The following is a 22,972-nucleotide window of genomic DNA, read 5'->3' as shown; positions in this document are numbered from 1 at the left end:
CACATTGGAAAAGAACCCAGAAAAATAAAAATAATTGATGGTCTTAGGTGGCCTCGTTGTGGGGGGAAAACGCTGTCCCCTAGTTATTTGTGTTAATAAGTAAAAATATGTCTTAAAGACATTCATCTAGCGTAGAATTGTAGCTGTGATCTTCATTAAGGACATGAAGATAAGCTAATACATTCAGAAAGTCCTCTGCAGCCTTTAAGTCCTAACTTCTAGTAACAGGAGATGCAGAATTGCCTACAGCTAGGTCGTGCTTGGCGCCCCCGAGTTGTGAGAAGGGGTGGTGTCCAGAGGGTGCCACACTCCAAAGCATCGCTGGTCTCCATTAAAACCTAATTTGTAAAATTAGAAATTAAATTTAAGGAAATGAGTTGAAACAGTCTTCTCATCAGAAATGCACTAGGTCTGAGTTTGGAATGACATGGTCATAGCTGTCCCTGCACTGTCGTTTACAAAGATGAAACCTAATGATGCGCCTCCTGTTTTTATGCTGCTGGGAAACAACTAGCAGATGACAGCTTTCAAACTTCCGTGCGGCAGACAGTCCTGCTCAGCAAAGATGCTAGCAAAGGGAAGGCGCTGTCTCGGTGAGACTTCATTGTCATAGTGACAATGAATCCAGTATAATGGGAGCCCTCCCCCATGCAAACCAGCACAGCCTCCCATCAGTGAATAGAGCAGACAACGGCCTGCCTGTGGGACCCAAATGGGAAGAGGAGATGGCCAAAGTCAGACTCCTCCCTTCCCAAGTTCAAGTAGCACTCTTATTCAAATACCACCCTCATCCTTGGTTTGGCTTTCTGTGGTTTCAGTTACTGGTGGTCAACCTTGGTCAAAAAATATTAAATGAAAAATTCTAGGAATAAAGAGTCCTTAAGTTCTAAACTGCACGCCTTTCTGAGCAAATTATTGAAATCTCATGCCGTCCCACTTCAACCCAGCCAGGCTGTGAATCAGCCCTCTGTCCAGCACGTCCACGGTACGCAGGTTCTCCCTAACCCCTCATTAGTCACTCAGTAGTATTCTTGGTTATTAGAACAACTGTGGAGATGTCACAGGGCTTGTATTCAAGTAACCCCTATTTTACTTAATAATGGCCCCAAAGCACACGTGATGCTGGCAATTCAGACATGTCAAAGAGAAGAGATAAAGTGTTTACTTTAAATGAAAAATTATATGTGTACAAGGAAAACACAGTACTGTCCACAGTTTCAGTCATCCACATAGGAACTTGGAATATAGATGGGGGGCTATTATTTTGTTTCCACAGTAAAAAAAGCATTTTAAGAAGGGTATATCTCGCTCTTTCCAGATTGAAAACTACATTGACTTGGACATTTTAAATGTTGTACATTAATGAATACACACAAGCACAGAGACACATAAATAAATGTATGCATATATTCTGTGGCCACTGTGAGAAGATGCTGCACAAACCTCTGACTCCAGAGAGAGTAACTGGCCAGGGACCTCAGCTGCTGTGCTTTGAAATCTACCACCGTGTTGGCAACAGTCCACACTGCCTGCTGGCCAACTACTCCAGCCAGTGACTGAGTTCGACAGGAGTCCTGAGGCAAGCCGACCCCTGAAAGACACAGGGATCCTCTCACAGCTGACCTTGGGTCCCATTGGCCTTGCCAAACCTTCTTTAAACTATAAGACAGTCAAGGACACTTTTGCCCAACCTTGAACTCTCTCTCCTTTTTGGCGCCAAACTTGCAATACAGTCTCTTGCATTTTCTCCTAATAAACTCCTTGCGTGTTTAATCCCATCTTGGCATCTGCTTCTCAGAAAAAAAATACACACACACACACACACACACACATACATATATATTACACACAAGTAATACAAATACATGCATACATACATATATATGTATTTGAATCATAATTTATCTCCATTTGATGGATACTAGTTGTATCCAGATTTTGCCATTATGAAAATATCCACCTGTCCTATTTTTTCAACTTTTTTGCTACTGCTTTGGGGGATTTTCAGTAATGTCTCTTGCTGGAATACCTCCAAAGAACTCCCAGAGCAAATGCCTACCTACCACATCTTTTCTACACATATAGCATTTTAAGTAGAGTTGAGTTTTTCTGGCAAATGAGCCCCAGGCCTTCCATGTGAGTGTATAGAGCCGGGAAGGGAGGATCTGCCCTCCACACTGCTCTTCCACACTTGGGAAGGCAGGACGGGGAGGGTTCGGCCACATCTGTCATCTCTTCATTCTTCCCTGCCTGCAGGTCCTTTTGAAGCACCTTTGTGGCAAAGAGGAGCAGGTGCCTTGAATTTCACTCCCACTAACACAGAACCCGGTGGATTCAAGGCAATGCCTCAAATATACCAGGGATATTGGAAAAAAGAAGAAATAAATGTTGGACTGTGAAACATAATTTTAAAAAACAATAAGCATCCAGTGCACATTTTCTTATACATTTACAAGTTCTTGAGTTTGTAAACATTCAGAGAGTAGCCATAGCCATTGGATGATAAGTGAGCTTTTACCCAAGTAAAAGAAAGTTTCCTGTTTGAGACAGAGCCTGGCTGTTGCCAGGAGCCTATTTGAACTAATTCAGCTCCTAAGTTGTATTTCCATCCAAGAGGTTGGGGTTCTGCTTTACTGTCCAAAATTAGGTACCGTTATTGCAAGAACAGAAGCACCATCCATCAATTTCTCTTTAAAGCTTTCTCATGTTCCTTCTAGAGCAATGATAGAGTCTTACTGGCTCTCCACACAGATTTTGTGTGTGTGTGTGTGTGTGTGTGTGTGTGTGTGTGTGTGTGTGTGTGTGTGTTGTTTTGGGCTGATTCCCAAATGTGATAGTACAGTACTGTCAACAAGTAGAAAAGCTGGGAAGTCCTCCAGAAAAACGATCTATAAGGTTTCACTGTATACCTGAATTTGTATCACTCTCCTTTCCTTGAAATGTTCCTTTGCTTCATTTTATTTGCTTAATGACCTTACCACCTTATTTTCCTTGAGAATACTCTTTTATCCAATACTTATTTTAAGGAAACTCACTCTGAGCCATCACCAAACCTGTTTACTCATTGCAAGCAGAGGTCAATGCTCTTGGGAAATAATCATAAAGTGGGAGTGTATATGAGATGAGCTTGGCTTCACCTGAGGAATAAAACACCTATTTACAAATAAAACTTGACTTGTGGAAATTAATTTCAAATGAGGGATGTTTAGGTTGACATTCAGGTAATGTGCCAGTATTGTCATTCCAGGTAAAGACGGCCTTGCAACAAGAAGGGTTCAACCGAAAAAAGCGAGGGTATAGAAATATCAATGAGATCGACATCAACATGAATGATCCTCTTTTTACAAAGCAATGGTATCTGGTAAGTGTCTGTATTATTCCTAATGTTTCTCATTTGGAGACTTCAGATAAAAAATGCATTTCTATTTTCTCATTATTCTTTGGGACATTAGCCAGCATCCAACTCAGTGAACCACTCTGTCCCCTCTGCTATGTATTGATTTTCTGTCACCACCCAATCCTTTTGCCCTCTAATCTGCTTTCTTCTAAAGCGCTAAGTAGCCATGGACTCCAAGGGTCAAAGCAACTACCAACAGCAGATTAGATCCTTCCAGACTCTGAAAAAGTGCACCGGGGTATGAATGAAGGCTTTCAAAAACACATAAAAGGCAAGTCAAAGGTCTGGAAAGAGTTGTCTGAGGTCTCAACAATCAGAGTAACAGCAGAGCACAGTGAAATCACAGGTATAAAAGAAAGAATCAGGTGATTTCACAAGGGTCAAGCAAGAGACCTCAGAGACTAACATAACAGAAGTAACATCTATTAGTGTTTACTAAACTAATGACAGGAAATCAGTTCCATGGGACTTAATTGATGCAGGATTCAAGGCAGGAAAACCCAGTCTGTCTGGTGAAGTGAATATTTTCTGACTCACCAAATTTCTGTTCATTTGGATGGGTCCAGTGATATTTAAAAAGAGCTCAAGGCCTTCAAACAAACCAAACTGCAGAATACATTGAGGGAAAAGTGGTGACTAATTTATAAAAGTAAGTGAAGCTTTATTTAAGATTAAAAGATGTTTAGCAAGAAAGTAAATAAATTATGACCCTGTGGAATGTTACATGATGAGAATGCATCACAAACCCCCTCCTAGAGCTTCAGGACTTGACTATGCCTTATGATTTTTGGCATGGAATTCTACAAATCTCATCTGGGTAACTAAATAAACTTGTATGAAGTCAGCCCTTCATATACATGGGTTCCATACCCATTGATTCGACCTACTGGGAATTGAAAATATTCAAGAAAAAAGCCCTGAAATTTCCAAGAAGCAAAACTTATATGTATGCAAAACATAAGTTATATGCAAATACTATACCATTTTATATAAGGGACTTGGCATCCACAGGAGTTCTGGAACCAGTCCCGCACAGATACAGAGGGATGACTATATTATTCAGGATTGGCTAAGTTTCTTGTAATAACAATCCCCAAATCAAAGTGGCTTACCAAAATCAAAGTTCCTCGCTCATGCTATGAGCCAACGTTTCATAATCCCTCACGAGCTCAGGCTGATCAAACTCTATCTCCACTCCTTCTTGGTCACTGCTTTTGTGAGCACATCAAGGAAGGCAAGGGGCAAATTGCACATTGGTTCTTAAAGCTTCTGTATGGATGTGACACATGGCACATGAGCTCATATTCCATTGGACAAAACCAGTCATGTGGTCATTCTTACTTCCAAAGGAATGGAGAGATATAATCTTAACACATGCCTGGAAGGGGAAGAGTAGTCATTTTTATGAAGAGCATTAATGACATTCATATAATGTCTTAGCAAGACCATAATAGCCAATTGGACAAAGATGCATGAAGAGAGTTATGAGCGCATTTATTAGGGGGGTTTTCTTTGTTTTCCTTTAATTCATCTTTGAATTTTTTTAAGTGGAAGGATTTATTTTGCCATTATAATATAGCATTAGAATATGCACTAAAGTTGAGCCAACTCTCTTTAATTCAGTTCAACAAATATTTTTAAGTAAGATTGGTTTGTTAATACTGAACTCAAGATAAATAGAGCATTTTCCTCTTGCAAAAGATATACACATAGCATAAAGTAAGAAAATCATATTCAAGTAAGAATAATCCAAAACATTGTGTGTCCTAAATTCAAAACATGAAGTATAAATAAACTACAAAAGTAAGCACTTAATTCTAAATTGGGGAGGGTTTCTTGCGATGGCAGCTCTAAGGAGTTTAAAGATCATAATCAAGTCACAAAAGATGTGAAGATTGACATTGGGTTGCATACTTATAGAAAATATAAACTGGCAATCGTGTGTATCAAAAATGAATTGGGGGGCACCCAGAAGCCCTGGTTCATGGAAGATGGGGCGTTTGGGCTGCCCTGGAATGTCAGACTGCTACAGAGCGTGTCAAGCAAACATGTACACATGTACTTTACTACACCGAATCAATAAGATTCTCTGCTTTGGAATTCCTTCACCAGATCAATACCGGCCAAGCTGATGGCACTCCTGGCCTTGATTTGAATGTGGCAGAAGCCTGGGAGCTGGGATACACAGGGAAAGGTGTCACCATTGGCATTATGGATGATGGTGAGTATTTCAATGCCTTTACCTCATTTGGAAGCCAGTGTGGCTTCACACACTTTCTGTATATCAGAGAGTCACTGTTCTGGAGGCAGACTAGCCAGATGCTGAGCCAGGCAACCATCTATACCAGGGGTCCCCAAACTACGGCCCGCGGGCCGCATGCAGCCCCCTGAGGCCATTTATCCAGCCCCGCTGCACTTCCGAAAGGGGCACCTCTTTCATTGGTGGTCAGTGAGAGGAGCACATTGACCATCTCATTAGCCAAAAGCAGGCCCATAGTTCCCATTGAAATACTGGTCAGTTTGTTGATTTAAATTTACTTGTTCTTTATTTTAAATATTGTATTTGTTCCCTTTTTTTTTTTTTACTTTAAAATAAGATATGTGCAGTGTGCATAGGGATTTATTCATAGTTTTTGTTATAGTCCGGCCCTCCAATGGTCTGAGGGGCAGTAAACTGGCCCCCTGTGTAAAAAGTTTGGGGACCCCTGATCTATACTATGGCCAGACCTCACCTGCCTCCAAATCCATGGTCCTCAAATTTGAGGATACTGTTAACAAAGATTTGTTGAATTAATAACTTTTTAAAAATAAAAAAAATAAATAAAACCCGATTGTCACTTAACATTAATTTCTTATAAGCCACTGCTTATACTTTACCTTAAAATGTCTCCTCGACCTCTTTGTATTTCACCATCTACTTCTCTTGATCCACACTGTCCAGTGTGGTAGCCACTAGCCATATGTGGCTATTTACATTTAAACTGTAATTAATTAAAAGTGAGTAAAATTAAAATTTCAATCCCCAGCTTTATTTCAAGTTATCAAAAGCTACATGGGTCTCACAGGTGCTGAAATGAAAGCCAACTTTATTTTCATCATCACAGAAATTGCAATGAAGACACTGTAGCTGTAGATCCATGAAATAAATTGCTTCTTAGCAGCAGGATTGGGGTGTAAAGAATTTCTGACTTTATTATTACTTTCAGAATGAACCCCTCCCTGTAAAGCAGACTTTGATAACATTTTATGACACATGCCCCCTATAACATGTCATCCTATCCCAAAAGCCTGCCAGGTAAAGAGTTAACAGAGCTTTGTTTTCCATAGTTTGTGATATGAAAATCGATGTGTTGGATAAACTGGTGTTTTGGGGGGTTTTTTTAAATACACACGTGCTTGGTTATGCCAAGATTCAGGAGCAGCTCTGCCCTGTAGTCCTCTCATTCGGGAGGTACTGTCGCCTTTCATTAGCCATCTGGCCTTCCAGAGAAAGCCGCGCTGTGCAGTTGTGGCCCAGTTACATAGAGAGACTGCAGAGATGAAACAATGGAGAGAGCCTTTCCCTTCTGAAGCTCCTTCAAAGAACACTGTGTTCTCTAAAGCAGAATTGATGGGAAAACAAGGGGAGCCAGAGTGATTAAAATTGCTGCTGTCTTCGTGTGGGCTCATTAAATAGCGACATAAAAACAATGCCTCGCTGTTTTCTGATGTGTTCCGGGTTTTGAAGTGGATGTAAAAGCTTTCTCCAGGGGCCGAGGGCTTTCACAAGAAGGGAGGAGCTCGGCACGGGAGTGCGTGCGCCCCGTGTCGGGAGCCTCTAACGGTCTTCTCCTGATATTCTGCTTTAGAAACCAAAGTGCCAGAAGCCAGCTCACCCAGGAGAGAGATGCACCCACTTTTGGGGAACCCCTGCTGGGAGATGGTGTGATGACCATTTCATACAGCATTTCTACTGTGCACCCCATGCTAGGTATTAGAGAAGCGCCCTAAAAGTGGCTTTACAGTGACAACAGACAAGCACGCTGCTCTTATGAAACACCCACAGGCCTGTGATGCCTGCTTCAGGACTCTGTAAACGTAGCCCCCTTGCCTGACTGTCCACATCCCTTTGAGGACAGCAAAGATGACTCCTGACTCTGCTCTGTGTGCCCAGGCTTGAGAGGCCAAGACTTGCAGAAAGGTTTGGCAGAATCTGTTTGATACTATTTCTTCTGTTGATTAGTAGCCTTTGGGATTCCAAAAAAGCACACTCTTTGCCTCCCAATTAAAACTCCTAACCTCTTCATTGTTTTGGTCACCTACTGATGCAGAACAAACCACCCCAAAATTAAGTGACTTTAAACAGCCACCATTTTGTGATCTCTCACAGTTCTGTGGCTTGACCAGGCTCAGCCAGACAGTTCTGCTGCTGGCCTGCCTGGGGTCTCTGGTGCAGCCAGAGTCAGAAGACAGCGGGACTGGATTCAGCTGGACACTCCCTCCCACTCCACACAATCCCAGGGCCTCTCCAGTCCCTGTGACTTCTCCAGTAAAGTAGCTGGATTTTTTTACAGATGGCTCAGGGCTCCTAAAAACAAGAATTCTAAGAAACAGAAATTGCCAGTCTTTAAAGTTTGTGCCTGGAGTAGGCAAGTACCACTTCTGTTGAATGAACAGTCTCAGGGTTAAAGTTTAGAGGGAGGAAATGGATTCTGACTCCTGGTACAGAGAGAGGTATGGGTCTGGGGCAACCTTTAATTCAACGTGTGCGTATTCAGTGTGACAACTGAAGAGAAAAGGGACTGCCAACTCATTCTCCAAACCCACTGCTGAAGAGCAAGACGAGCACATTTGGGACAAGAGTAGCCTTCCATGCAGCAAGGACAAGTGCAGGAGCTCAGCAGCCTCTCACCAGGCCTCTCAGCTGGGCATCTCTGCCCTGACGCCTAGGAATGGGGAGCAGTGAGGATGAGGCCTCAGAGCCTCATTGTCTCTCTTAACTGCTGGGACATGTGAATGGCAGGATATCATTTCCCGGATGTACTCTCAGCAAGATACTAATGCCACACAAGATAAAAGGCACACAGATGCTGACCCAGACAGCTTAGGGTATTTTATAAAGCATTGGCTTTCTATATTTTGGCCTGTTTGGCAAATGTTCTATTATTTTATGTGAAAGTTTCAATTTGCGGACAGCTCATTTTATTTTTTTTAAATATTGTCAGCATATAATACTATATTACTTTCAGGTGTACAACATAGTGATTCAACAATTACATAACTTATAAAAACTCTAGTAACTATCTACCACCATAAAACATTATTATGATATTATTGACTATATTCCCTAAACTTCAAAAGCCTACTTTTAATAGTCTTTGATCCCCCTCTGGTTGCCCAACTAAAAACTCAGTCATCATTCTCTCTGCTTGACCCAGTGACTTGATTGATGCTCAATAAATATTTGCTGCCTTCCTTTAGGTCCACAATGTCATTTCCACATACTCCACATCACTAGGAGAGTTCCTCTGTGGTTAACTGTTGCCCAAAGGGGCAGAATGCACTTGTTAAGGGTCAGTGCTAACATTTCAGGCAATTAGATGTCAGTAAGGACCCCAAAATGATGACAATTGACCCTTTTTGTTGTAATGGAATTGTTGGTGTTGGGGAAAATAGGATATTACCATAACAAGAACAGTGGTGGGATTCAGCCAGTTCTCACTGGTTCAGCAGAACCTATACCTAATTTTTTGTTGAGTTCGGCAAACTGGTTGTTAAAGTGGCATTTGTAATCAAGGTTCTCTCTAAGGTGGGCGCCTGGACATCTGCCCAATGTGTAAATCACAAATTTACATTCTTTACTCTTTTTGAACATTCTTCTGCGCAACAGCGAATCCTACATGCCTGCAGTAATGTTCATTCCATCCATAGGTGAAAAAAATTGCAAGTGAGGATGCCAGTCAAGAAGCAACATGAAAATATCTTAAATAACAGTTTTATTGTTTTTGTCAGGTATTATTTAATATTTTTTCATTAACATTTTAAAACTCTTTCTTAAAACATAATCTAGTTTTATGTACCTCTTTTATTGTTCTTAAGTACTAAATGCTTGAAATAATAAATTACCTTTCGGAACATTGTTTACTTATATATAAAATGGTCATTAGGGCAGAGAATTGGTTGTTAAATTATTTAAATCCCACCACTGGTCAAGAGTCACCAGACCAAGTATGATTCAGGGCAAGAGGCTGGTAGTTAAGGTCAAAGATGGTCAAGACTAGCTGATATCATTTGGAGCCAAGGAAATAAGATTGAAAGCCAGGGAGGTGGGATCAGGGAGAGCATTAGGCTAAAGTAACAATAACTAATATTTATTGAGTCCTCAATATATACTAGGTACTACTTAGCATTTTGGAAACATAGCCACAATTATTTTCTAAGGTTAGTGTTACTACTGTCTACCTTTTGAAGATGAAGAAACTGAGGTTTAGGAAGGCAAAAAACTGTCCACAGTCTCACAATTCATCCTAATCACCATCCTCAGTACTTGGACCTGCCTCTTGGCTTCACTTCCCTGCTGGGACTTTTCGAATAGGATCCCATCTGTGCAAGTGGAGGTCTAAGCTTAAGAGTAACAGTCAGTTGCCTGACCAGGCGGTGGCACAGTGGATTGAACGTCAGACTGGGACATGGAAGACCCAGGTTCAAAACTCCGAGGCTTGAGCGCAAGCTCATCTGGCTTGAGCATGGGCTCATAGATAAGACCAGTGCCCCCAGCTTTAGCATGGGGTCTCTGGCTTGAGCATGGGATCATAGATATGACCCCATGGTCACTGGATAGAGCCCAAAGGTTGCTAGCTTGAGCCCAAGGTTGCTGGCTTGAGCAAGGGGTCACTTGCTCTGCTGTAGCCTCCCTACCCCATCAAGGCACATATGAGAAAGCAATCAATGAACAACTAAGGAGCCACAATAAAGAACTGATGCTTCTCATCTCTCTCCCTTCCTGTCTGTCTGTCCCTATCTGTCCCTCTCTCTGACTCTCTATCTGTCTCTGTCAAAAATAAAAACTTTTTAAAATTAAAAAAAAAGAATAACAGTCACCCACTGTTAATACCCATAACCTTCCAAGAGATTTAGGACTCTGCATCACATAGAAAAACAACATTTTCTCTCCTAACTTGGGCTTCACAGTCCTCAAAAGTTTCAGCAGGATATCTGTTTCCATTTTTATTGCTGTGTAGCAAATAACTCCAACACTTAGCAGCTTAAAATAACTAATATTTTCTCATGATTTCTGTGGCATAAGAAAAGCCTGTCTGGGCAGCTCTCACCTGAGGACCCATTCAGCTGAGGTCAGATGTTGGCTGGGCTGTGGTCATCCAAAGGCTTAACTGAGCTGAAAGTCTAAGATGGCGTGCTCTCAGGCTGGTGATTGGTGCAGGCTGCTGCGGGAGTTCAGCGGTCAAATAGAGTGACTGCATGTGGGCTTCCCTCATGGCGGCTTACTTCCTGAGATGCAAGCAAGTGTCCAAAGGAAACAGGTGGAAGATGCCTGTCCTTTTCTGACCTAGCCTTGGAAGTCATGCAATGACATTCCACTATATCCTAATTATAGAACGGTCACAGCCCACTCAGATTAAAGAGGAAAAAAATAGACTTACCTCTAATGGGGGTGGGGGGTAGCATTGTCATATTGTGGAAGACCATATGGGATCAGAGATATTGAACCATCACCTTTGAAAAACACAATCCGTCCATTGAGAGCTACTCTTCAGCAACATATAAGTCAGTGGGGATGGTACAAAGAGCTAGCTTTCTTATAACAATAGAAGGAACTGGGCTTAGAGGACCAGGGTCCTGAGATGTAACACATCTCAGTGGAACTATGAACATTCTAACTAGGAATATCTACATGGAGCTCCCTGCTGATTCCCTGAGGTCTCTAGAATTGTCAGCACTTCCTGAGATTAGGACTATTCTGGTATAAACTTCAAACTAGTGGCAGGATGTTAATGGTTTACCAACAAAAATATAACCAAATACTTTTGATTTGTGTTCCACATTATGATTGGCTGGTGAAGAGGGCTACAAGCCCTGTAGACCACAAGCCATAGTTTTATAGCTCAGGATCAGCGTCCAAATTAAACTGCTCCCAGGCCTCCATAGTCCCTGTCATTCATTGCTGAAAATAAAACAAATGCACAAAAAATAATAATGAATGTATTACTAATACAAAAATTAAAAAAATAAGCTGATTTAAAAAGTGTAGTCAGTATATTCCCTCTGAAAATATAAGCAGGCATAGAAAACTATTAAATTACTATTTAATTACCAGGTTATTACTTTCCTGCTTTGCTTCATTATTATTTTTCTGAATCATGTCTGTCATCCTTCACAATTCTGTAAATAATCTTTTCTTTCTCAGACCAAAGTCTGTGTTTGTTCTAACTTAACACTTAGTCTTCCCCATAACCTAATTAAAGATCTTTTATTTTAATTAGGGTAAATTTATCTTGTTTTGATTCTAATTTTATTGTGAGCTCAAATTATCTCTTTGCCTCAATATTTTTCCTTCATAGAGGAGAGACTAGTATTTCCAAAAAAAAATCCTCTCCTAAAGAATCTGCACTATCAGAACATAGAGTCATGTTTAAAAATTGATTCCCTGTCAGGGAAAAAATATATATACATATGTGTGTGTGTGTGTGTGTGTGTGTATGTGAGAGAGAGAGAGAGAGACAGAGAGACAGAGAGACAGAGAGAGAGAGAGAGATTTTTCTTTTACCTTATCTGTATGTTACAATTTTTTTTGCCTAACAATGAGCTCACAAAATATAACCAACTTTAGAAAATATCATATATACAACAATTTAATTCCAACACAGCATTCTAAAACCAAATAGATTTTTTTTAATGTTCTGCTCCTTGGTATTACTGACATAACTTGACTGGTGTGGTAGACAATGGTACTAAGATAATTATAGAAATATAATTTTTACATATTTACAAAGGAATACTACACAGCCTTGAAAAAGAAGAAAATCTTACCTTTTGCAATGGCATGGATTGACCTGGAGATTATTATGCTAAGTGAAATAAGCCAGACAAAGAAAGAAAAAAATCATATGATCTCATTCATACGTAGAATCTAATGAACAAAGTGAACTGAGGAATGGGATAGAGACAGAGGCGGAGTCACAGGGAGCAGAGGGACAGCTGTCAGAGGGAAGGGGGATGAGGGGAAGGGATCAGAGAAGGTGAAGGGATTGATGAAACTATATATACACAACACATAGACACAGATAACAAAAACAGCAAACCCCAGAGGGAAAGGGGGAGGGATTTGAAGAGGGACAAAAGGGGTGGAATGGGGGTGTTATATTGAGTGGGACACTTGAATCTATGTTAACACAATAAATTAAAATTAATAAAAAAATTTTAAAAAGAAATAAAATTTATCAAGTGACAAATTTTACTCTCAGTGAAAATTGCTTTGCAAGGTAAATAATATCCCCATTTCAAAGATGAAAAAAGTGAGGCTCACAGAAATTATGTCATTTGTCCAAAGTCACACGAGCATTACAGTGTCTGAGCCTAAAATGGAACCAGATCTGTTGGTCCCATAGCCTGTGCTCGTCCCCAACTTTGTTACCCACAGCCTAAACTAACTATTTCTGAATTAGAGTCCAGACCACGGGTCTGCAAACTTTTAAAATGTTAGTCACTGAATTTTCTGACGTCAGTCTTTCTGCAGTCCTTGAGAGGGAAGTGGAAGGAGGAGGAGGAGGGTCGTGGGCCGGAAGTGACCAGCTAAACTCTCTCAACCTATAGAAATCAGCATGATAACAGTAATTGTTTTAGATGTCAAAATGTCAGCAACAAGGTATAAATCATGTTCTGTAGAACAGTGACTCCCAGTTTAGAAAGTACATAGCAGCCTGACCAGGCAGTGGCACAGTGGATAGAGCATTGGACTGGGATGTGGAAGACCCAGGTTCAAGACCCCAAGGTCGCCAGCTTGAGCACAGGCTCATCTGGTTTGAGCAAAAGCTCACCAGCTTGGACCCAAGGTCGCTGGCTTGAGCAAGGGTTTACTCAGTCTGCTGACGGCCCGCGGTCAAGGCACATATGAGAAAGCAATCAATGAACAACTAAGGTATCACAATGTGCAACAAAAAAGTAATGATTGATGCTTCTCATCTCTCCGTCTCTGTCTATCCCTCTCTCTGACTCTCTCTCAGAGAGTCTCTGGAAAAAAAAAAGTACGTAGCAGAAATTACTTGTGCAACCAGAATAAAACAGAGAATTTTTTTTTTTTAGAAATACAGCTGACCTTTAAGAATGCTCGTTTGGACTGTGTAGCTCCACTTACACACCAGTGTTTCTATTGGTCAGTGTAGTTCCTACCTTCATTCTTCAAGGGTCAATGGGTAGTTAGGAATCTGCATATGTGGAGGGCCAACAAGCTTTATGCAGATTTTCAGCTGCCCAGGCCATTGGTGCCTCTTATTCTGTGTTGTTCTCTGTGCATCCTGATAAGTTCTTTCCTGCGAAACAACGCTGTAGCTGCAATCTGGCCTTAGCATGCAACAGCGAAGATGACAGTTATGAGAGAGACTTAGTGATGCTCTGGCTTTTCAGTATTGTCACCCAGTAGAATTATTAAATACTACCGGGACAGCACGCCACACTGCTCTCACCTGCACTGGGTCATCTCCACGCAGAAAGCAAGCACAGAGAGGCCAAGCACTTTGCCTGTAGTCATGCAGGCAGTTGGCAGTGTGGCTGGGATTCAAAAAGTTGAAACTTTGATTCCGAAATACAGTGTGTCCGTAAAGTCATGGTGCACTTTTGACCGGTCACAGGAAAGCAACAAAAGACGATAGAAATGTGAAATCTGCACCAAATAAAAGGAAAACTCTCCCAGTTTCACACCTATTCAGTGCAGTTCGATGTGGACTCATGCACAGATTTTTTAGGGCTCCTTAGGTAGCTATCCCGTATAGCCTCTACAGACTCTTCACTGACTGATGGCTACCAGAACGGGGTTTCTCCACCAAACTGCCGGTTTTCTTCAACTGCTTATCCCACCGAGTAATGTTATTCATATGTGGTGGCGCTTCATTATAAACGCGCCAATATTCACGTTGCACTTTGGTCACACATTCGAATTTAGCGAGCCACAGAACACACTGAACTTTCTTCTGTACCGTCCACATCTTGACTGGCATGGCTTGGGCTGCTCCGCTGTATACACGGTGTTATATCATCATCTGCACATGCGCACATGCTGCCACATCATCCTACAGAAACTGAGAGGGTTTTCCTTTTATTTGGTGCAGATTTCACATTTCTATTGTCTTTTGTTGCTTTCCTGTGACTGGTCAAAAATGCACCATGACTTTACGGACACACTGTATACACATAGAACCATTATGCTAGGCAGTGTGTTACCGGGGCTGTTTTCTGGAGGGCTGGATGCTCTGATCTAACTACTGTAATGGTTATATGGCTCTCAGACCTGGAAGAGAACTTCTCAATTTGCCCTTGAAGTTCCTGGGTGCTTTCTGAAGCCCATGTGTTCGATGAAAGCCGGCAGCTCATGGACCATAATTCTACCAGTGGAATGACTGTTGGGCAACAAGGTAGTCCACATCCAGGAGAAAGGATAGGGCCCCTGCTGGGAGACTTGAGTTCTCAGGTTTCCTGGAAACTGCACCCTGGAAAGACACACATCTTGGGACATCTCGTGGGAAACCATTTGCCTAATAGCTTCTCTTGCCCAGTCATGTTACTCTTATTATGTCTGTGCCGGAGAACCCCTCCTAATCCATTGCTGTCCGGGCCCTGTTAAATAATTATTGCTTTCCCTCCCCTGGGCCAGTTTCATTTCAGAAGAAATGCCAGCTGATGTTTTAGAAATGTCAGGATTTCCACAAATCTCTCTCAGATCACTGCTCTGATGAGCCATCCATCTTATACACACTGGGCCCGTTTGTGCTGACATTTATGGCAGAAATATTATCCTGAGGCTCCCAGCTCTAATTGGCTTCACTCCTCTGATACATCTAGTGACAGCTGTCTCTCCACTTGGGCGGTGCAGCCCACCCACCTTCACTCGGGAAGCGACACGCAAGGCTGGGGCCTCCGCCACAGTGTCTCCTGGTGGCTGCACACAGAGAAGCTTTCCTGAGAACAGTAGCAGGTATTAACCTTTTGTTCCTGTGCTGTTGTTGTCTTTTCACAGGGATTGACTATCTCCACCCGGACCTGGCCTCGAACTATGTAAGTACAAGCTGACTCGTGCGGGGAAACATGGGCGTCGTAAGTGTTTTTGCATCCCATGTTATTAGTAACATATGCATGCACTTGCACACATACACACATGCATGCACACAGGACATGCAACATGGGAACACATGCATGCATGCACACACATACACGCTAAAACTGCCCATCTTGTTGGAGCCACAGCCCGGGCCAAAAACAAGCAGACCTGGCAGGGGGCCTGGCAGCAGAAAAGACTGGCGGCTTTCTGGGAAGAAAAGATGGAAACTTGAGGTCTGAAAGAACAGACTACCAAGAAAAAAGGCACACAGAGGGGCAAATAAGAGAGAGTGTTGGCAAGGTTTAAAATCAACTCTAGCTGAGGATATTGAATTGAAGGGTGGAAATGAGCCATTTGGGTTTTTGCTGGATAAAACTAATGGCAAAATGCCCAAAAGTGCAGCAACTCACACTGCAACCATTGCCGTATGAAAGCAGGAACATCATCTTTCTTATTATTCCTGCGCCATGAGCCGCGCACACCAGCTTCCCTCCTAACGCTGTGTCCCGCCTTTGCTTTCCCTTGACAAGTAAGAACTGTTAACAGGAAGTCATAGTAAATGCTGTTGGGCTAGAACCACAGGCTCTGGCTTTGACCCAGCAGGTCACTCTGCTTCCCTAATACAACCTACAAACCCTTTTAAGATAAGTGATCGCTTCATTTTAACCCCAGGAAATCCACTTTGCAAGCTAGTGATGTGTTCACTTAAAATTATCTAAACTATTACTTAGCTATACTTAGGTAAGCTGTAGATCTAAATATAAAAAAAAAATGTTATGTTAGTAGCTGAAGAGGTCATATTTAAGAGAACACAAACTTCAATAGAGAGAAGGTGGTTAACAAGCAGAAGTGTTTTAGGGTCAACATTTTGAGTCATTTGTCCTAGAAGTTGTGTGCGTCTATATTGCAAAAAGAGAATGGAGACTTTCCACGTGTTCACTGCATTGGGCATCGGGAAAGAAAGCATCCATAGGCTGGGTTTCTATTCACGGCATAGGTCTTATCAACCTATGAGAGTATACATTGGGCTGAGCATTTTTTCAATTATCAAAAAGAAAATTAAATGAATCATTGGCATGGTCCAGCCAATGTGTACCCAAAGAGACATGACAGAAGTTAACCCGAAGATCTATTCCAGGAGATGAGAATCCGCTCCTGTGGATAAGACAGTAAAGAAGCACCTGTGAGTTGTAGATTCTGCCTCAGTAGTCCATCTGCAGAGCCTAAGGAAACAGTCCCCCTCTCCTTCCTGGGCCCCTTTTCCCCCACTGCAGACACACGTGGAGCTGTCTGCCTGGCTGTCCCTCTTGCTTCCTTAAGGGACTGCCCCACGTAGAACGTGTTGGCCTCCTCTCGTGCCTTCCCTTTCCTCTGCCTCCCCAATAACTGCAGGGCTCTGGAAAGCTCTCCAAAGGGGAGATTGAGAAAGGCATTGTTGCATTTTCTCCAGCAATCTGATACCCAGAGGCTTTTCCTTCAACAGAAATGACAGGGATGAGAGCCTGCTGGGGCGGGCAGGAGGGGTGGTGCACACAGCAGCACTTGTATTCTCCTCTGAGCTGAGCTGCGGCTACACAGGGTTCCCATCTCCTCCAGGACCCAGCGCCTCGCAGAGCAGCCAAACAGGGTTCTGCTGGCTTTTGCAAACCTGCGTTGTTCCATCTGGCAGCTTATAGGACTTCAAGGTGAGGTGTCTGTTGGTCAGGCGGGAAAGCTGACCACCCTTCCACAAAAGCCACTTACATGGAGACTGACCTGGGCATCCTTCCCTTTTCTCTGTCCAGCCCAGATGTTTCTGTGACAGGCTGCTCCCGAAGCCAATTATCAGAGTAAAAGATATTGTAATTCAAGAGGGAAAAATATTCTCTGAGGCTCTGATGAACTGCAAGTACAATGCTAATCGACATTGTGGTTCATCTGCCAAAAACCTATGCTGAAATGCAAAAGTAAAGCATTGAAATTGCAAGGTACCAGCTCCCCTCAAACTCTTTGATATCAGGATATACCTGCAAAACTCTATGGGTTCTATGAGTGTTGTGTTCTTTTTCTTTTCTTTTCCCTATGTTTCTTTCCAAAAAAACATTTTTTCTAATTAAAAATAATACATGTTCTCTTTAGAAAACTTGAAAAAACATAAACAGAATCAAAACAAGCCATATCACCATTCTTAATATTTTAACAGATTTTGGACTTTCATTTCTATGTGTATACTTTAAATGAAATTCGGCTTTTGTGGCATACACAGAATGCCCCCTTCCACTTGATACATCATGAACACTTCTAGATCATTAAATATTCTACAAAACATGGCTATAGGGATAGATAGCATTTCCTCATGCTAAAATTTTTTAATATATTTTTTAAATCAAGTGAGAGGCAGGAAGGCAGAGAGACAGGCTCGCATATGTGCTCTGACCAGGATCCACTCAGCAACCCCCATCTGAGGCTGGGGTTCTGCCCATCTGGGGCCACTGCTCTGTTGCTCAGCAACTGAGCTATTTTAATGCCTGAGGTGAGGCCATGGAGCCATCTTCAGCACTCAGGGCCAACTTGTTCTTTCAAGCCATGAATGCAGAAGAAGGATGGGTGTGGAGAGAAGCAGATATTCATTTCTCCTGTGTACCCTGACCAGGAATCAAACACAAGACTTCCATATGCTGGGCCAAGGCTCTACTGTTGACCCAACCATCTAGGGCTCCTTGTATTAAAATTTATTTAAACTTTCCAATCCCCAATTGTTGAACAACTAGGTGTCTCATTCAAAGAGGAAGAGTGACAGACAAAGGTAGTAGAGGGACTCTGAACCATAACCAGCTAAGGAAAGCTAAGGGAGCATGGGAAAGCAACTGAAGAGGCACATTAAATGTGTTTTTGAATAGTTCCAATTCTCTAGGTGGGGCGAGACATCCAATGAAATCGGTCATTTCTCCCAAAACCCAACACTCCCACCAATGAGTGACAACCGCAGGAGAAAGACTTCAGTTCAGTTAAAAGAAGAGCTGTCTAATGATTAAGGTTAATCAACAAAAGGAATTAGCTCTCCCAGAAAGTAATGAGTTCTCCCTATCTGAGAGTGTTCAAGAGAAGTGTTGATGGCGAGTTGGCAGAGATGTTACTGAGATGACAGACAATGCCTATGCTAATCTTAAAGTAGATGACATCTAAGAATTGAACAGAAAATGTAAGCTCTGTACAAAACTGTGTGTTTTTACAATTTCAAACCAGAGGAAGGCCCTAGTCTTCAACATTTATCAAATACTTGGGACCTTACCAAAAAAAAAAAAAGTATATCTAATTACAAAACAGATTACAAATCTTGTAATCTAATCGCAAAATTTTCTGTCTTTGGAATAGGGGAGAAAACTAAACATCCAAGTATCTCATTTTTAATTCCTCACAGAGAACCTGAGCTTGAACTAGTTTTCATTAGTCTCAGTGTCTCTCAACCTGTGTAGAGTTGAGACTGACAACTTTAAAGCTACTCACTAAATTTACCTTCTTTATTTTCAATTAAAATTTTACACTGTAATTAACAGAATGAGGGCGGCAAGTGGTTCAGGCCTGCCCAGGAGAGCAATGAAATTAGTGGACGATGATAAACTCAAAAATTGTTTGAGCAAAGGGTTAGCAGGCAGCTTCACGCCTTGTTAGGTGGCTTAACGGCTTGGATGTGATGAGCTAGCCTGGTGCCTTCTAGTGAAATGTACTTTGGGGAGGACTGTGTTTGGCTTTCTTCCAAGCAGACCCTGAGATGAAGGTTTGAGTGCAAGTAGTTTATTTGGGAGGTGATCCCAGGAAGCAAAAATAGAGGAGGGAATGAGACATGGAAGGGAAGGCAGCCAGTAAACAATGCATTGTCAGACAAGGCATTGGCGGGAACTTCCTCCAACTGGAGGACATGCGTGCAGCTTAGACTATGTCCCAGAGTTATCCCACCCAGCGTGTGGCACTCCAGGAAGCTGAGGTATTCATACAGCAACTTCTGTCAGCCATTGGTTGACAGCTGGTCCCAGGAGATGTTATCATCTCAGCACGGTGAGAATGTAAACCGGTACAGCCATTATGGAAGACTGTATGCTGGTTCCTCAAAAAATTAAGAATAGAACTATATGACCCAGCAATCCCTCTACTGGGTATCTACCCAAAGCACTAGAAAACAATTGTATGCAAAGACACATGCAGCCCCATGTTCATCTCAGCATTGTTAACAGTGGCCAAGACATGGAAACAACCAAAGTGTCCCTTGATAGAGGATTGGATAAAGAAGATGTAGTACATCTTCTTATATGGAATACTACTCAGCCATAAGAAATGATGATACATTGTCATTTACTACAACAGGGATGGAACTTGAGAACATTTTTCTAAGTGAAACAAGTAAATCAGAAAAAGCTGAGAACTATATGATTTCACACATAGGTGGGACATAAAACTGAGACTCATGAACATAGACAAAAGTGAAGTGGTTACCAGAGTAGAGAGGGTTGGGAAAGGGGAGAAAAGAGGACCAAATGATGGAAAATAATTTGACTTTGGGTGATGGGTACACAACAAAATGAACAATTCAAATGCTATAGAGATGTTTACCTGAAACCTGTGAGTTCCTATGGACCAATGTCACCCCATTAAATTTGATTTCTAAATTTAAAGAAATAAATGCCAACACATCCTCCCTTCCCACAGCCCTTGTCAAAGAGATGCAGGTGCTGGTAGCCAGAAATTGCCAGGGTGACAGGCCAAGGGTCTTGGCCGGGTGCTGGCAGCCTCTGCTGCAGAGAAGGTGACTTGGAAATCTATGCAAGGGTAAAAGAAACAGAAATGGGCCATGTTGGGAAAATCCCTTCTTGCTATGGATTATTTTCAGTGAGAAGTAAAAACTCTATCAGAAGTACTTAGACAAAAATGAAAAACTTTCCTCACAATCAAACCAGGCAAAATGTTTCCCAAACCAGAATTATTTTCAAAGTGTGCAGGTTTTTTTCTGTATATTAAAAGAGAAGAGTCAGCGTATACTGGTAGTCTGGTGTTCTTCCTATTTAAACTGAGAATTAAAGTCCTTTGAAAACTGAAAATCAATATATAAATGTGAGTCGTTAGCGTTAATTTAATTCAAAAATCTACATTGAATTTGTGAAGAGTTCAAAGAAAAGGATAACAATAGCTACTCTATTGTTCTATAATTGAATTTAATCTGAGGGATTGGGTCCCACTGGTAAATGCTCACTATCTCAAATAATTAAAATCCCCCTTCCCCATTCCAATAGTAATAACATGGAATAAGTATTGGCGAAGACACTATTTTAGACCAAGTCAAAACCCGGGTTCCTTTACCCCATGCTCTCTGTGCAAACAGTCTGTGTAAACACACTAATGCAACCTAGTCACTGTCATTGGACCTGCTGTATGCAAGCCCCAGAGCAAGAGAGAGAACCACACATAGGTGGTCTCCAGGGAAGCCGGAGGCCAGTAAGGACACTGGTGTGGGACGTGTCTCACAGGGAGGGGCCAGTAGGCAGGGAGGTTGTTCATCTTCACTAGGTAGCCCTGTCCTGTGATGATCACGTGCCTGCATTCACAGCACTGGTCCGAGTCCAGGGGCATAGAGGGCGACTGCCCAAGAACATGAGAAGTGTGACTGAGGGTGCAGCTACTGCGGGGTAGAGTGGCAGTTGGGGGAGCCGAGCATCTCTGGCTTTGCCCAAAGCCTGTTCTGCTGAAGTCACAAATGTGAAGAAGTGGCTAATGGTTCTATAAAAAACAGTCTTCTCACTGTGGGTGGGGATGTTCTCAGGGGCAGACTTGAGACAAGAATTGGAATGCAAGTCACTGATTTGGGAGGAGAACCCAGGAAGCACCAGCTGGGGAGAAAGAAAGCGATTCCAGAAGAAAGAGCAGCCACAACAGGGTTTGTTACAAATCCCATTACCACTGAGGGTGAAGGAGCCTGCTCTCACCACGGAAACCTGGAAAGTAGTGTAGAGAGGGTCTTTCAGAGTTAGCCATCGACTCTTATGGATTGCTGTTGAGGGCTGTGCTCCGGGAGGGGGCACAAGATGGAGAGCAGAGCGGGCTTAACTCCCCAGCTCTTCTGGCCCGCCCACCACACAAACAGAATATGGTCAGCGGACAGAGTCTTCAGGTGAAGAGCTGCAGGTGTAGACAGAAGTCGGCCAGCATGCAAGGGTAAGGTCCCAACAGTATGACAATAGTGGAAACTGAGTCAAACCTGAGTGTGATTCCTGGCTTCCTAACTCATAGCTGTGTAACTTTAGACCAACCTATTAAACCTCTTTGAACTTTAATTTCTTCATTTGTGAAATGGGCAAAATGAATACTGTGAGGTATCACTGAGATACCCTCTCTGTGTATAGGGTCTGCCAGATAACGACGCTCAATAACCATTCATCTCATTCTCAGAAGAGCTGGGATTCCAACTGTGCCCAGAGGCAGGCTGCCCTGATGGAGGAGAAGCAGGAGCATGCCTCAAGAACCAGGTGTGACTGCTTGGTGCCCTCCCAGCAAGCTCAAACTTCTCGAAAGAAAGGGCAGTTCATTCAGGCCAAGTGTAAGATTGTGAGGCTAGGAAAACAAAGGCCAAATATCAGAGTCTACCAAAATAAATCCCAAAGACTTATTTGAAAAAAATAAAAGGTTAATTTTTAAGAAGAACATGCAAACAAAAGAAGATAAAGGGAGAGAGAAGACCCAGGGCCCAAGGCCAGGGATATAATGAAGAAGGACGTCCCAGTGACAGCAGAATTTCTCATCTACTCTTCAGTATCAGCTCTTTGAGCTCAAAGGATATTCATAGATATTCATAATGGGGGCCTAGTCCTCCAAGTGAGTGAAGGGGCTGTGAGATGGCAGTTTCTCCAAATGAAGTTTTCTCCATTCCTCCTGATGGTTAATTGGCTGCAGAGGGGGGCACAGACTCTTGACCTGGTGATGAGAAGGGTGGACCACTTCTTGAACTAGGGCCTTTATCTTTCAGCTTGGAAACTGTGGGTCACCCTCTGAGCATCTCTAAGATCCTGTGCTGAGAATCTGTACAGATCCATGTGCTCCTCCTTCAGCTTTTCCCCAAGTTCTTGAGTGCAGCAAGTGTGGAAGATTGCATGGACTCCAACTCCTCATCCTGCCCTCAACCTCACCTTCTGCAATGGGAATTTGAAAAACCTCCCTCTAAAAGGGGGAAGTGTATTTCCCACCCTTTGACTTTGAGTCGGGCCATGTGACTTGTTTAAAGCAATAAAATTACATGGAAATGT

General features: G+C 42.4%; 1 protein-coding gene across 1 annotated transcript in view; it reads left to right on the top strand.

The window, feature by feature from the left end:
* PCSK2 (proprotein convertase subtilisin/kexin type 2) overlaps positions 1-22,972 on the top strand; it is a 349,800-nt gene that overhangs the window by 193,644 nt on the left and 133,184 nt on the right. The window contains exons 3-5 of the mRNA XM_066387098.1: positions 3,248-3,361; positions 5,510-5,618; positions 15,624-15,661. Coding sequence (XP_066243195.1) covers positions 3,248-3,361; positions 5,510-5,618; positions 15,624-15,661 — 261 coding nt within the window. The remainder of the gene's footprint in view (positions 1-3,247; positions 3,362-5,509; positions 5,619-15,623; positions 15,662-22,972) is intronic.

The sequence above is a fragment of the Saccopteryx leptura genome, chromosome 5 (assembly GCF_036850995.1).
Source record: "Saccopteryx leptura isolate mSacLep1 chromosome 5, mSacLep1_pri_phased_curated, whole genome shotgun sequence".
NCBI classification, from domain to species: Eukaryota; Metazoa; Chordata; class Mammalia; order Chiroptera; family Emballonuridae; genus Saccopteryx; species Saccopteryx leptura.
The sequence above is the reverse complement of the archived record's forward strand: the minus strand, read 5'-3'. Positions and strand labels throughout refer to the sequence as shown.